Source organism: Somniosus microcephalus, chromosome 3, assembly GCF_052327205.1.
Source record: "Somniosus microcephalus isolate GS21.2 chromosome 3, FLI_Smic_1.0, whole genome shotgun sequence".
Taxonomy (NCBI): domain Eukaryota; kingdom Metazoa; phylum Chordata; class Chondrichthyes; order Squaliformes; family Somniosidae; genus Somniosus; species Somniosus microcephalus.
In genome coordinates this window covers 289619040-289634611 of record NC_140989.1, presented here as the reverse complement: position 1 = coordinate 289634611, position 15572 = coordinate 289619040, and the positions used below count along the sequence as shown (strand labels likewise).

General features: G+C 47.8%; 1 protein-coding gene across 1 annotated transcript in view; it reads left to right on the top strand.

Moving 5' to 3' along the window:
* slc35d1a (solute carrier family 35 member D1a) overlaps positions 1–15572 on the top strand; it is an 84552-nt gene that overhangs the window by 20989 nt on the left and 47991 nt on the right. Inside the window, exon 7 of the mRNA XM_085982738.1 lies at positions 75–177. Coding sequence (XP_085838864.1) covers positions 75–177 — 103 coding nt within the window. The remainder of the gene's footprint in view (positions 1–74; positions 178–15572) is intronic.

Below are 15572 nucleotides of genomic sequence, written 5' to 3'. Positions count from 1 at the left end.
CAGTAATAGTGGTTTGTGTGCATCCCTGTTTTAATGTGCAAAATGAAATGCTAAAAAAAATCACTCTTTTTCAGTTCTGACATGGCATTTGACTCATTTGGGTACGGATACATTCTTACAAATGATGTACTAACAGCTGCCAATGGAGCTTATGTAAAGCAGAAATTGGAGTCAAAAGTGAGTAGCCATCTTTTTAAAATTTGTTTCAAAACCTAGTACAAGAAACTTTTTTTTTTTCCGGCACGGACAAGACCGACGTGGTGCCGGTTCATCAAAAATTCCAGATAACCGAGCGCTATAGTAAAAGATACGGAGCTGAGAGCTCCGTATAAAGCAACAAACCCCAACATCTTCAGAACAATGGCCACAAGTTGCAAGCGTCTCTGTAGCTTAGCAACAGCTGCAGCCACACCCTTGCACAGCAACAAATGGAGGAAGGCAAGTAATAAAAAAGTTACCTGAACCTACTCCTGAATTTTGCCGGTTAACCGAGATTTCCGGTGATTTAGGTGCCGGTAAATCGAAAGTTTCCTGTATTGAAGACATTTATGCTGGATTATTTAAAAATTGATTTGAAATCTTTAATATTCACTCCTTCCATTCCCGTGAAACTTTTCCACTTACAATTCTATGCTTCTGGGGTTGATGTGCCAAATAACTGCCTGAATCCATGAGGTTACAACTTAAAACTAAAGGCTTTTATTAAGTAAGAATCTTGGCATCAAGTTAACACAGGGCAACCATCATTCATCACCGACCCAGCCCTTATGAGTAAAACCCAGCTCTTAGACTCCCACCAATCAGGAGGATCCATAAAGGCGGAGCTAGGGAGGAACATTAGTGGTTACACCTGTAAAACATTTACAGACATTAACAAGTACAACAACAGACAATCCAGAACAGTTATTTCATCACATTCACCCCCTGCTATAGATTCAATCTGTCAAGAGGTCTGATAGTCCTCTGGGAACGACGTAACTCTTGCCGAGGCTCCTCTCGGAGTACCAACTCCGGTTCCTCCGAATTCCCAGAATCATCAGTGTTTTCCACACTGAGGGTTTGTGTCTCTGAAGGTCCAATACCACGATTAAAAACTCTACTGAGTCGAACTCTGAGCTCCAGCAAGTGCAAGATCTTTAATAGAGACCGTATCCTCTCGCCCATCTGGATATTGAATGTACACATACTGGGGACTAGCATGAAGGAGTTGTACTTCCTCCACCAGTGGATCAGTCTTGTGGCCTCTCTCATGTCTGCGCAACAGCACAAGGCCCGTGGCCGTCAACCATGTGGGTAACGATACTCCATTAGTAGCTTTTCTTGGAAAGCTGAACATCCTTTCATAAGGGGTGGCATTTGTCACTGTACACAAGAGACCTTATGGAATGCAGCACGTCTGGCAGGACATCCTGCCAGCGAGAGGTCGGCAGGCCTCGCGACTTCAGAGACAATACGATAGCCTTCCACACTGTCGCATTTTCTTTCTCTACCTGCCCATTACCACGAGGGTTAAAGCTGGTAGTTCTACTCGTTGCAATTCCTTTTCGATAGTAAAAACTGTCGCAATTCTTCACTCAAAGGAAGGACCCCTATCACTATGTATATAGTTAGGCATGCCAAACAAAGAAAACAGTTGGCAGAGGCATTTAATTACAACAGCACTGGTCACATCCGGACAGGGGATAACCAAAGGGAACCGAGCATACTCGTCTATAATAAGAAAATAGACATTACGGTCGCTCGATGGAAGGGAAAATCGAGACTCAAACGCTCAAATGGTCGAGTTGCTTTAATAAGATGAGCTGGCTCGGACGGCTTATAGAAGCGGGGTTTGCATTTAGCACTAACACGACAGGTTCTGGTCACTGTCTGGACCTCCTCAATAGAGTAGGGTAGATTGTGGGACTTAATTAAGTGGTTCATTCTGGTAACGCCAGGGTGGCAGAGTACATCGTGGAGACTTTGAAGCTTATCTATACCTAGACTAGCACATACTCCTCGTGACAAAGCATCCGATGGCTCATTAAATACTCCAGGCCTGTACTGAATATCATAGTCATATGTTGACAGTTCTATTCGCCATCTTAAAATCTTATCATTTTTGATCTTGCCTCTCTGCTTAGTATTGAACATAAAGGCCACAGATCGCTGGTCAGTAATAAGCGTAAAACGTCAGCCAGCGAGATAATGTCTCCAATACCTGACTGCTTCGATAATCACCTGCGCCTCCTTTTCCACTGAAGAATGTCGAACTTCTGGTCCTTGCAATGTACGAGAGAAGAAAGCTACAGGTCTACTAGCTTGGTTAAGAGTTGCTGCCAACGCAAAATCAGATGTATCACTTTCCACTTGAAAAGGGATCTTCTCATCCACGGCACATACCACTGCCTTCTCGATGTCCCGTTTGATATTACAGAAAGCCTCCTGAGCTTCCGCCGATAGCGGAAAAGACTTCGACTTAATAAGAGGTCGGACTTTATCTGAGTAGCTAGCCACCCACTGGGCATAGTACGAAAAGAATCCCAGACACCTTAAAGCTTTTACAGTGTGAGGTAAAGGTAATTCCTTAAGTGGGCGTAATCTTTCAGGATCCGGCCCGATTACCCCATTCTCCACAACGCAACCAAGAATACACAAACGTGTAGTATTGAAGGTACACTTGTTTTCGTTGTAGGTCAGGTTTAGCCTCTTTGCCGTCTCTAGGAACTTCGCGAGATTTTGATCATGCTCCTGTTGGTCACGCCCACAGATAGTAACATTGTCCAGGTACGGGAATGTTGCTTCCAACGTGTATTCATCCACCATACGATCCATCTCCCGTTGGAAGACGGATACCCCATTCGTCACTCCAAAGGGCACCCTAAGAAATTGATACAGGCGCCCATTAGCTTCGAAGGCCGTATAAAGTCAGTCTTCTATTTTGATAGGGAGTTGATGGTAGGCAGACTTTAAATCAATAGTGGAGAACACGCGATACTGAGCTATCTGGTTCATCATCATCAGAACTACGAGGCAAAGGATAGGTGTCCAATTGGGTATACAAGTTTATAGTCTGGCTATAATCGACCACAAGTCTCTTCATTAGTTTTAACCACCACCACCTGGGCATGCCACGGGCTATTACTGTGTTCGATGATTCCCTCCCGTTGAAGCCTTTCCACTTCCTCTTTTTTATAAATGTTTTATCTTCTGAACTATACCGTCGACTCTTAGTCGCTATAGGTCTACAATTAGGAGCAAGGTTCACGAACAAAGGCGGCGGACTTACTTTTAAAGTAGAAAGGCCGCAGACTGAGTGGAGGCTGAGACCCACCATACTTAAGGGTAACGCTCTCATGCTGACACTGGAAGTCCAAACCTAAAATTAAGTTCACACACAACTGAGGTAATATATATAGTTTAAAGTCCTTATACTCCGTATCCTTAACGGTCAATGTGACTTTACAATATCCAGTTACCTCCGAAGTAAGGGACTTGGACGCCATCACAATTTCACTTCGAGTAGGATACACCTTCAATGAACAGGAGTTAACAAGGTTGGGATGTATAAAACTTTCAGTACTGCCACAGTCTTATCAAACACCCAGTAGGGCGACCATTAATCTTAATGTCCATCATAGATTTCGACAAGGAACACGGTATGGTCTGGTCAACCGTAACCGAGGCTAGAGTAAAACGATAGGTGGCAGCAGAGAAAACATCAGGTACAAAATTACTCTTACACACTTTACTAAAATGTCCCCGTTTCTTACATTTAAAACAAGTAGCCTCTCTGGCTGGGCATCTTTGCCTGGAGTGTTTAGGTTGGCCACAAAAGTAACACTTAGACCCATGGGCTACAGCCGCAACAGTAGGATTAAGTGGAGGCTCCATTGACGTTATGGATGCCTCCATACCCTGAACACACGAGGCTGAGAGAGACGCATGGGCTGATGCATACACTTCTAAATTCTTCTGGGCTACATCTAACGATCGAGCCGTAACAATGACTTTTTAAAACTAACGAGTCATTCTCGAGGAGTCTCTGTCTAATATAATTAGATCGAAGGCCAGATATGAAAGAATCACGGATGGCTTCTTCCTGATACAATATGGCAGAGACAGCCTTGTAGTTACAATCCTTAGCCAAAGCCTTAAGATCCTGCAGAAAATCATCCAGGGATTCCTCGGGTAATTGCCTGCGAGTAGACAAAAGATACCTGGCGTATACTTCATTAACCGACTTAAGGTACTGGGCCTTAAGAGCTGCAAGGGCCTCTTCATACGTAGTAATATCTTCAAATATAGAGTAAGTTTGATGACTTACCAAGTTGGTTAAAAGACCTAACTTGTTAACCGTCGGATCGATCGATGCGATGAAGTATTCAAAACATCGAAGCCAATGCGTAAATTTCTTCGATGCATCTGCCGGATGGGGATCGATATCCAGACGTTCTGGTTTCAAAAATCGATCCATCTTCCAAAGTTGTTACTTAATAAAATTGATGTGCCAAATAACTGCCTGAATCCATGAGGTTACAACTTAAAACTAAAGGCTTTTATTAAGTAAGAATCTTGGCACCAAGTTAACACAGGGCAACCATCTTTCATCACCGACCCAGCCCTTATGAGTAAAACCCAGCTCTTATAAATAAGACTCGCACCAATCAGGAGGATCCATAAAGGCGAAGCTAGGGAGGAACATTAGTGGTTACACCTGTAAAACATTTACAGACATTAACAAGTACAACAACAGACAATCCAGCGGGGTCGTCCAGCCAGATTGCCTCCCCCTCTTCCGCGGCCATGTTCGCGCCCGGGTGGCCCTGGAGATGGAGCACGCAGTGTCCGCCGGCACGCTTGAGTACTTCCGTGACCGGTGGGCGCCGCGGGGAATGGAGTGCATAATTGATTTGGACAACCAAATTTTAATTTGATTTGCTAAGGTTTAAAGTTTTACAGTTTTAATTACAGTCTATTTGTTTAATTTACTTGGTCCAATTAAAAGAGGACAGACAATCCAGAACACGGAGTTATTTCATCACGGGTCTACACTGAAAGCACTTGTCCTGAGGTAGCTATAATTAGATGTTTTCCTTCTTGGCTTTTGCTCTCCCAAGAAAAACATGCTGAGTTTAAAAGAGCACAGAGGACATGAATAAAATTCTACTATTGTTTGTGGGCATTGAAGTGAAGTTTTATTTCTTTCTTCCCCCACCCCCGGCCCAGTTTTCTCCTTGCCTCTTTTAAGAATGCTTAATTCTGCTGGAGTGTGGTCACAGATGTTACAGCTTCCATACAATACCTCACCCATGTGGCCATTTATGTGAGCTTGGATGATGAGTGTTGGCAAGTTATTCAACAGGGGAGTGTTGGAAGTGAATCTGTTCCCCATGTTCACAAAAGTGTAATTTTCCAAAAGGAATTACTGGATAGCGTCGAAGATTAGGAAGCCCAGCTGACTTTTTGTTTTCCCCCACCCCCTCCAGGGGGTAGTAAGGCTCAGTATCACATTGTCCTTGTCAGTGTGCATCCCAGAATTGTATGTATATATAGAATATGCTAGTTCTATAAATCTTGCCCCTCCCAGTGTGCTGCCATGTGTCACCAATTGATGGTGTGGATACATTTCTGATTTCCTTTCCTTCAGAGTTGCAGATGCTGCCAATGTTGCAGCAGTTATGCATTTCACCGTAGAGAGGAAAAAATCACAGCCGCCCCGGCATTCTAGTTCACCTCCTTTGCTGGCATCAAAGCGATATCAATGGGCCGGTCAGTCATAATGGAATCGTGCAGGGTTGGAAAAGGTCAAGAGGAAAATTGAGTGAATCTTAAAGTGCCAGGATCCAGAGGCGGCAGTTTTGGTCTTCACGTGGTACATGGTCGGGAGGTGGGCAAGGTAAGCTGCCAGGATGAAACGTGCTCCCCATAGGAAGCTTGCCTATTGGGAAGTGGGGCAGCGGGTGCTGCTGCAGGTTCTTTAGGGCCTGCAGCAGCTTAAAGGAGAGCTGCTTTCTTGAGGGTAAAAGCAACAAGCAACACTGTGGAGCTGCAGGCAACACGAGTTTCAGATGGAGCTGTGGAGATGCTGGTAGCACAAGGAGAAAGGAGCTTCTATTTCCCTCGGATAGTTGATGGAAACCATGGCAAATTGGTGAACGGGCATGGTGAGAGGTGACACTAAATGCTAATGTCAACAGCATTGTCGTTGGGACCTGGCTGCAGTGCTGTAAGAAATGTAATAATCTCGCCAAAAGTGCCAAGGTAAGACCCCTTCACTTCTCTCGTGCTTTCTGCACAGGCCTTCATGGACCTTAAGCTTTGCACTATCAATCTTACCCTTCACCACTTCCCTGCTGACTTATAGAGCGCCATGGGAAGACTTCATTGCATCTTTCTGCTTGCACTCAAACCCTCAATCTGCTACTGGTCACAACTACTTCTCCTTTAGCTGATATTGCTGCTGCTTCCTGTCATTATGTACACTGAAACTGGTTCATACATGTTGAAAACCCTTGCCCAGGCCACACATTAATCTACTTCCACTCTTGCAGGAAAAGCTGGCACACAACAGGAGGGAGATGACCAGTACAAGAGGAGGTCCTGCCACTATGCCATCACTGATGGAAGAGACTACCATTGACCTCATTGGCAGACAAATATCTGTTGGCATCTGAGATGGCAAGGCTGGAGGCTTGGCACAGCTGGGTGTGTTGGCATTTTCATTCCTTTTCTCTTTCTACTTAACCAGTTCAGTCACACACTGAGCATAACAATCTGATTTGCTAGTGCTTACTTTCATGACTACATCCTAACCCATGTCCCTCTCCCCTTTTCTAAGTCCATCAGACAACTCAGTTGCTGCAGTTCGACAGACTAATGAGGATAAACCTGAAGATAAAGCGCCATCACTTGCTCTTACCCTGCCAAGCACCAACACAGAAATTGGCATCTCACTTGACTTAATGAGTTAGAAGGGACTGCACTGGGGGATTCACCGAGCACAAGTGAGCAGGTGGAGTTGGCGAGGAAGGCCCATGAAAAAGCGAATTGGGGAGTCAGCTCATGTATAGCTCTGCAGAAGAGGACAGAAATGCAGACTTTAGGGGCTCAGCCTCTTTAAAAAAAAAAAATTCTATGTTCCAGCAATTGTTGAATGCTTTGGACTGCCTGCCAGGGAGCTTCCAGAACACATTGGACCATATGGTGGGGTCCAATACTAACTTGTGTGGGGTTCTTGCGCATAGCATGGACACTCAAGTCAAGCATGGAGCATGTGGTGACTTCGATGGCACCCGTGGTTGTGCTCCCCCTGCATTAGTCTGAGACACCAGTAATAGCATCTCTTAGGAATGCTCATACTGGGCCAAGCAGGCTCTCTGCTCAACCATCTCTTCTGCCTTGGATAATCTCTGAGATCAAATGGATCGTGGCTTCAGTTGGATCACAGACAGTTTGCTCTTCTGTAGGTCAGTAGTTGGGGTGAGCCAGAGACCAGTAGCAGGGGCAATTATGAAATGGGAATGGTGACAGCATATCTGAACTCTTGCAGCCTGTTGAATCAATGCCCTCCCTGGTGCCAGAAAGCCAACTGGGCCAGACTACGCTGGCCTTCAATTGCTTTGTCTGTATCTGGGCTCTCCTGGCTGAGCTCCTAGAGGTCGCTGACCACGAACATCTCGTGGGCACTTAAATGAGCCATAGCAGCTTTCACCTCCCACATTGCAGCCACTGGGGGAGCACCTCCATAGATGCACAAGTGAGCATTTAAGAGTGGCACTCGGGGCTCACACCAGGGTAACAGTGTGTAGACACTTGTGTAAGCTAGAAAGCTGCTGATCCTTTTTGAAATATTTGTGTGCAGAGAATGTTCCTGTAGTTCTGGTGATCCTGCAGTGTTAGTTCATATGAATATCTATTTTCGTCTTTGGGCAGATGCTGGCCGATATATTGGACATGACTATTAATGTCGGGATTGTTCAGCTAAAGTTCTCTTCAGTGAGCTGTTGCTGAACAGCTCTGGCTGCAGGTAACTGTTGGACCCCTCCCGCTTCCTTGCCATCCTCTATTTCATCAGTGCCCACTCCCTCATCACGAAGGTCCTCGTCCATTGGTGGCTCCATGTGTTGTCCCTGTTGCAGAGCAAAGTTATAAGCATACAGAAAACCACTATCATACAAAGCACTGTGGGCTGTATTGCAGGAAGCCACCAATTCTGTTCAGGGATCAGATTTGTTGCATGTGGACTTCAATGGTCTGCTCAATGACTGCTCTAGTTGACCCATGGATCTGATTGTCGCAGGGATCAGCAGCTGAGCGTGGGTTCCTAATAACCAAGTGCAGAGGATAGCCTTTAACTTGTTAGACAAAGAATGGGGGAATGGACGCTTGACACAATATAAAAGCATTATGGCAGCTGCCAGGAAAGTAGGTATCATTGAACAGAGTGGAAGCCCTTGTGATTGATTAAGGCAGTTGTGCCACATGAAGGAGCCTGCAGGGCAACGTGGGTGCAGTCAATTGTACCTTGAACTTGGAGAGAGGCTGCCATGGGTGCAGACACCAGAGCCCTATCCTGCTGTTTCCAGATGTACATGGGGAAAGTGATGCCTTGTTTGCTGGAGCAACCACATTCATCAGTAGCCTCTTTTAATGCAAGCCTGGACTGCAGACTGACTGATATTGCTGCTAACCCTGTGGCATCCTGGAAGGAGCTGGAGGCAAAGAAATTCAGGGCTGCCGTGACCTTGACTGCAGCAGATAATGCTGTACGAGCTGTTGCAATCTTGCAGGAACCGACACAACTCTTGACCGCCTGGCCTAGAGAATCAAAGCCTCCTTGTGCACTGCTCGTCAGAACTGCAGATATATTGTTCTGGGCCTATAAGCTCTGGGAGGGTAAGCATTCCTCCAAGCATGCATCCTTTTACTTGCATTCCCTCCAGCTGCAGCTGTTTGCTCCTTTCTCCACTGAGTGGGATTGTTAGAAGGACCCCATCAGTTCAGATCCTACAGTAGCAACTGCAAGCACTATCAAATCCTTTAACGTTGCAAACACACAAGGTACTGCAAGAAAAATCTCAAAAGTTCTGTGCAGTTTTATCTGAGTACCTGAGAATTACTGTAAATAAAATTTGAAATGGCTGCCTCAAGCTATGTAATACCTATGGTTGGTGAGCGAGAGCAGGAAATGGCATTAATCCGGCGATGAGGGCAGAAAATGGTGTTGCAATGACATCGCTCAACTCCAACTTGAATTTATTCATGAGGATGCTGCCTGTTTGAGATGGAAGCTCTGGCTGCCAGGATAAATGTCCCCCAGAAAGCCTGACCAATGGTAAGTGGGACAAAGTTTTTATTTTTTTGTCTGCTACTACCCTGTTTTTGAGTGGTAAAGAGACTAAAATCGTCCCCATAGTGTTCAACTTTAAGACTCTTGTCTATGAAATTAAACCCACTGAATGGAAGCTCTGTTTGAAATAAAATACACTGGATTGAAGCTCTGTTGGCTGGAATATGGTGACCCAGATGGAAATCTCTTGCTTTATCTATCTATCTGTCTATCCGTCCATCCGTCCACACGTGTGCATCTGTCCGGCTATGCGCTCGAAAGTTATACAGCGTACCTACGCGTGCGTTACCACCGAGGAAAGCTTACGCCTCCGGGACGGTCGTAAGCGTATTTACTTTTCGGTCGGACGAAAATTATTCACGCCTTATGCAAAAAACCTTCAAAATTAAACTCATTATCGGCTACTTAGCATTGATTGACTGACGTCAAGGTTCGACCAATCCTACAGTACAGTCCCCTGATGGTTGGCCAATCGGTGTGTGTGTGGGCGGGACTAATCGTTTTCATCTCAGGGATGTGGCAGCCATTGTTTCACTGCCATTACTTCAGCTTCCAGCTCAAACTACTTTGATCATCCAGCTTTAAAAACGTTAGTATCTCTTATAAAACGTTTTTGGTAAATGTTATTTTTAAAAGTACTTTCACTTTCATCCTTCAGGGTATTGAAAGGTAGAAATGTTGCCCGGCAGCAGATTCACAGAGGGACACAGAGAGGCCCCAAAGCCTCGCACTCGATTTAAACCGCCCGGCCCAAAACAGCCCTGGCACAGCCGGGCTCCCCCAGCTAGTATCTATCTATCTTATCTATCTAAATCGGTCGATCTGTCTGTCCACAGTCTGTCTGCAGGTGGGCGGCTATGCGCTCGGAAGTTACAGGGCGTACCTACGCGTGCGTTACGTCGAAAGAAAGCTTCTTTCCAAAACGGTTTTAAGCGTATTTACGTTTCGGCCGGGCTAAAATCGCGCCCGCGGTATCCGAAAAACCTTAACATTCCGCTCTAGCATCTCATTATCCGCTCATTAGCGACAGAGTGACCTCGAGCTCGACCAATCGTACGCCGGGTTGCTGGCGTGTGCCGCCGGGCCAATCGGTGCGTGTGTGGGCAGGCCTTATCGTTCTGAACCGAGGTGAGTAGCCGCCATCTTGCTTCCATTCTTTTTCCTGCTTTCTGCGTCTTTCTTTTCAAATATACAATTCCAGCAAAATAAAATTGAATTTATTAAATTGTTTTAAAATAAATCACTCATTTGTAAATATTTTATCTAACCTGAAGATTCTTTTTCCTACCTTTCCCCGTTTTTTTTCTTAGGCCTGAAAGCCTGGGCCTTTCTTGCCCAGCCAGGCCCGAGCTAGGTAATTGGGCTGCTGCTAAGCTCCTCACCACCCCCCCGCCCCCCCCCCCCCCCCCCCCCCCCGGGTGTCACGTTACCCGGGGCAACGGCGTCAGCCACGAGGGTCAGGGTGCGCGCGCAGCAGGAGCAGGTGAGACTCTGTTCCGCGCTCGGCTCGGGCGGGGGGGGGGGGGGCGGGGCTCTCGAGAGTGCGGATCTCGTCCTTGGTGAGCGGGAAGGGTTACCCCGGCAACGGGAGTGCAGGGCGGCTGGGGCTTGGAGAGCGGGGCTCTCGTGACTGCAGGGCGGGGCGGCTGGGGCTTCGAGAGCGGGGCTCTCGAGAGTGCAGGGTGGCGCGGCAGGGTTACCCCGGCAACCGGGCGTGGCCGTCCCCCTTTCCCCCCCCCCCCCGCCCTCCCTTTCCCCCACCCGCGCTCTCTCTCTTTTCTCCCCCCCCCCCCCCCCCCGGTCGCTCGCTCTCTTCCCCCCAGTCGCTCGCTCGCTCTCTTCCCCCCAGTCGCTCGCTCGCTCTCTTCCCCCCAGTCGCTCGCTCGCTCTCTTCCCCCCCAGTCGCTCGCTCGCTCTCTTCCCCCCCAGTCGCTCGCGCTCTCTCTTCCCCCCGCTCGCGCTCTCTCTTCCCCCCCGCTCGCGCTCTCTCTTCCCCCCCGCTCGCGCTCTCTCTTCCCCCCGCTCGCGCTCTCTCTTCCCCCCGCTCGCGCTCTCTCTTCCCCCCGCTCGCGCTCTCTCTTCCCCCCGCTCGCGCTCTCTCTTCCCCCCGCTCGCGCTCTCTCTTCCCCCCGCTCGCGCTCTCTCTTCCCCCCGCTCGCGCTCTCTCTTCCCCCCCCGCTCGCTCTCTCTCTTCCCCCCCCGCTCGCTCTCTCTCTTCCCCCCCCGCTCGCTCTCTCTCTTCCCCCCGCTCGCTCTCTCTCTCGTCCCTCCGCTCGCTCTCTCTCTTTCCCCGCCCCGCCCCCCCAGTCGCTCGCTCTCTCTTCCAACAACAACATGCCCTCGAAAAAGCCTCGGCACCGCCGGGCACTCCAGCTAGTAAAGTATTTAATAGGGGAAAACGTAAAACAAAGACTTTGGTACCGCTAAATTGGTAGAATATTACAATCATTTTCAATTGTTGCAGTTTTCGGTATTTGAGATAGGAAGGCACATTTTATATATAAAAAAAACTTTTCTTACCCTTGAGCAGTTTTTTTTTTATTTCTCCCAGGATACTTTTATCTTGGAACTAAGATCTTTGAGTTGTTTCAAAGCAGGTTTTTTACAGTGTGATGGTTGTAGCAGCCCTCCTTCATGTACTTTGTGAAGGCCAGAGGGCTGAATCCTATCAAAGTTGAATAAGGCTTAAAACCAAGATTGATGCAGATTTAACGTTTCAGTGTGATGAGCGTTCATCAGAACTGGAAAAAGTTAGAGATGAATTAATGTTGAACTTGTACAAGAACTACTTAATTAGGCTACAAGAGTACTGTTTCCAGTCGTGGGCATCCTTCCTCCTCTCTTGCCTGCTCCACTCTGTCTCTCTTCCCTTCCGCCCCCCCGCTTTGAGCATTCCTAACTTTTGCTCTCTCTCTCGCTCTCTCTCTCTCTCTCTCTCGTGTGTTCTCTCTCTCTCTCTCTCTCTTGTGTGTTCTCTCTCTCTCGTGTGTGCTCTCTCTCTCTCGTGTGTGTTCTCTCTCTCGTGTGTGTTCTCTCTCTCGTGTGTGTTCTCTCTCTCGTGTGTGCTCTCTCTCTCGTGTGTGCTCTCTCTCTCGTGTGTGCTCTCTCGTGTGTGCTCTCTCGTGTGTGCTCTCTCGTGTGTGCTCTCTCTCTCGTGTGTGCTCTCTCTCTCGTGTGTGCTCTCTCTCTCGTGTGTGCTCTCTCTCTCGTGTGTGCTCTCTCTCTCGTGTGTGCTCTCTCTCTCGTGTGTGCTCTCTCTCTCGTGTGTGCTCTCGTGTGTGCTCTCTCTCTCGTGTGTGCTCTCTCTCGTGTGTGCTCTCTCTCTCGTGTGTGCTCTCTCTCTCGTGTGTGCTCTCTCTCTCGTGTGTGCTCTCTCTCTCGTGTGCGCTCTCGTGTGTGCTCTCGTGTGTGCTCTCTCTCTCGTGTGTGCTCTCTCTCTCGTGTGCTCTCTCTCTCGTGTGTGCTCTCTCTCGTGTGTGCTCTCTCTCTCGTGTGTGCTCTCTCGTGTGTGCTCTCGTGTGTGCTCTCTCGTGTGTGCTCTCTCGTGTGTGCTCTCTCTCTCGTGCGTGCGCGCTCTCTCGTGCGCGCGCGCTCTCTCTCGTGCGCGCGCGCTCTCTCGTGCGCGCTCTCTCTCTCGTGCGCGCTCTCTCTCTCGTGCGCGCGCGCGCCCGCCCCCTCTCTCACTCGCGCCCCCTCTCGCTCTCTCTCGTGTGTGCTCTGATATTTTGTATCAGTCTTTACAGTAAAGGACACTAAAAATATCCCAACACTAGTCAAACAGGGGGCTATGGGGGGGAGGAGCTAAACACGATTAAAATCACTAAGGAGATGGTACTCGGTAAGATAATGGGATTTAAGGCGGATAAATCCCCTGGAGCTGATGGCTTACATCCTAGGGTCTTGAGAGAAGTAGCGGTAGGGATTGCGGATGCATTGGTGGTAATTTTCCAAAACTCCCTGGATTCAGGAAAGGTCCCAGCAGATTGGAAAACTGCTAATGTAATGCCCTTATTTGAAAAGGGAAGTAGACAAAAGGCTGGAAACTATAGACCAGTTAGCCTAACATCTGTGGTTGGTAAAATGTTGGAGTCCATTATTAAGGAAGCAGTAACAGGACATTTGGATAAGCATAATTTAATCGGACAGAGTCAGCATGGTTTTATGAAGGGGAAGTCCTGTTTGACAAATTTGCTTGAATTCTTTGAGGATGTAACAAACAGGGTGGATAAAGGGGAACCAGTGGATGTGGTGTATTTGGACTTCCAAAAGGCATTTGACAAGGTGCCACACAAGATTACTGCACAAGATTAAAAAATCACAGGATTGGGGGTAATATACTGGCATGGGTGGAAGATTGGCTATCTAACAGAAAACAGAGAGTTGGGATAAATGGTTCATTCTCGGGTTGGCAATCAGTAACTAGTGGTGCTCCGCAGGGGTCAGTGCTGGGACCCCAACTCTTTGCAATCTATATTAACGATTTGGAGGAGGGGACCAAGTGCAACATATCCAAGTTTGCCAACGATACAAAGATGGGAGGGAAAGCAGTGAGTGAGGAGGACATAAAAAACCTGCAAAAGGACATAGACAGGCTAAGTGAGTGGGCAGAAATTTGGCAGATGGAATATAATGTTGGAAAGTGTGAGGTTATGCACTTTGGCAGAAAAAATCAAAGAGCAAGTTATTATCGAAATGGAGAGAAATTGCAAAGTGCTACAGTACAAAGGGATCTGGGGGTCCTGGTACATGAAACACAGAAGGTTAGTATGCAGGTGCAGCAGGTGATCAGGAAGGCCAATGGAATCTTGGCTTTTATTGCAAGGGGGATGGAGTATAAAAACAGGGAAGTCATGCTGCAGTTATACAGGGTACTGGTGAGGCCACACCTGGAATACTGCGTACAGTTTTTGTTTCCATATTTAAGAAAAGATATACTTGCTCTCGAGGCAGTTCAGAGAAGGTTCACTCGGTTGATTACGGAGATGAGCGGGTTGACTTATGAGGAAAGGTTGAGTAGGTTGGGCCTCTACTCATTGGAATTCAGAAGAATGAGAGGCGATCTTATCGAAACATAAGATTGTGAGGGGGCTTGATCGGGTGGATGCGGGGAGGATGTTTCCACTGGTGGGTGAGACTAGGGGGCATAATCTTAGAATAAGGGGCTGCCATTTCAAAACTGAGATGAGGAGAAACTTCTTCACTCAGGGTAGTAAATCTATGGAATTTGCTACTTCAGAGAGCTGTGGAAGCTGCGACATTAAATAAATTTAAAATGGAGATAAGACAGTTTCCTAGCTGATAAGGGAATTAGGGGTTACGAGGAGCGGGCAGGGAAGTGGACGTGAGTCTAGGTTCGGATCAGCCATGATCCTATTGAATGGCGGAGCGGGGCCGTATGGCCTACTCCTGCTCCTTGTATGTTCTCTCGCGCTCTCTCGTGTGTGCACTCGCGCTCTCTCGTGTGTGCGCTCGCGCGCTCTCGTGTGTGCGCTCTCGCGTGTGCTGTCGCTTGCGCTCTCGCGTGTTCTCCACTATTCCCCCTCACCACCACCAATGATGCCACCGGGAAGCAACAGTTCACCTTCGCTGCATGTTTATGATGAGAAGAAATTCTTAGACCTGCGCTAACCTCTACATTTATGGCTGTTGACACCAATGAGGAGGAGTGCCTTGGGTTGGAAACTTGAGCATCTGTTTGGCAACAGTGCTAGTGTGCAGTACTTGAAATGGTGCCACCTGGAGGATGTGGGAGTTCCCGTCTTAGGTTTGTGCCATCCTTCATGGGCTATACAAGAAATCCGCCATCACCTTCATGATCTCGGCAGATTCTTCCTTTTTTACAAGCAGATGCAGATAATCTGGGTGACTGTGTGGTCTTCGATTTTAGCTTAATTTTACTGGTGATTGGTCCTTGGGCCCAAATAGGGCCACCATCCTTTGTCACACCTGCAGCTGGACCAACAACTCTTGAGGAAAGGGAACTGTGTTGCAAACACGACTCCCATTGTGGCATTGTGATAATTTATTACAGTTTTCTGTCCCTGCCATTACTTATTTCTGGCCAGCTATATTCCTTTAAGAGTTGGTTCCTGGCTGGATTTTCTGGTCCTCTGCCAAGTGTACTGTTGGCCAAGCTGTCCAGGCAAGTTTGTCCTGTGCTTGGGGCTTTCGTTGGAAAATTGGGGCCAGGCCAGCCCTCTGTGCTGCAGGTCACCCTGTGAATTAGGCCAGCACAACCCAA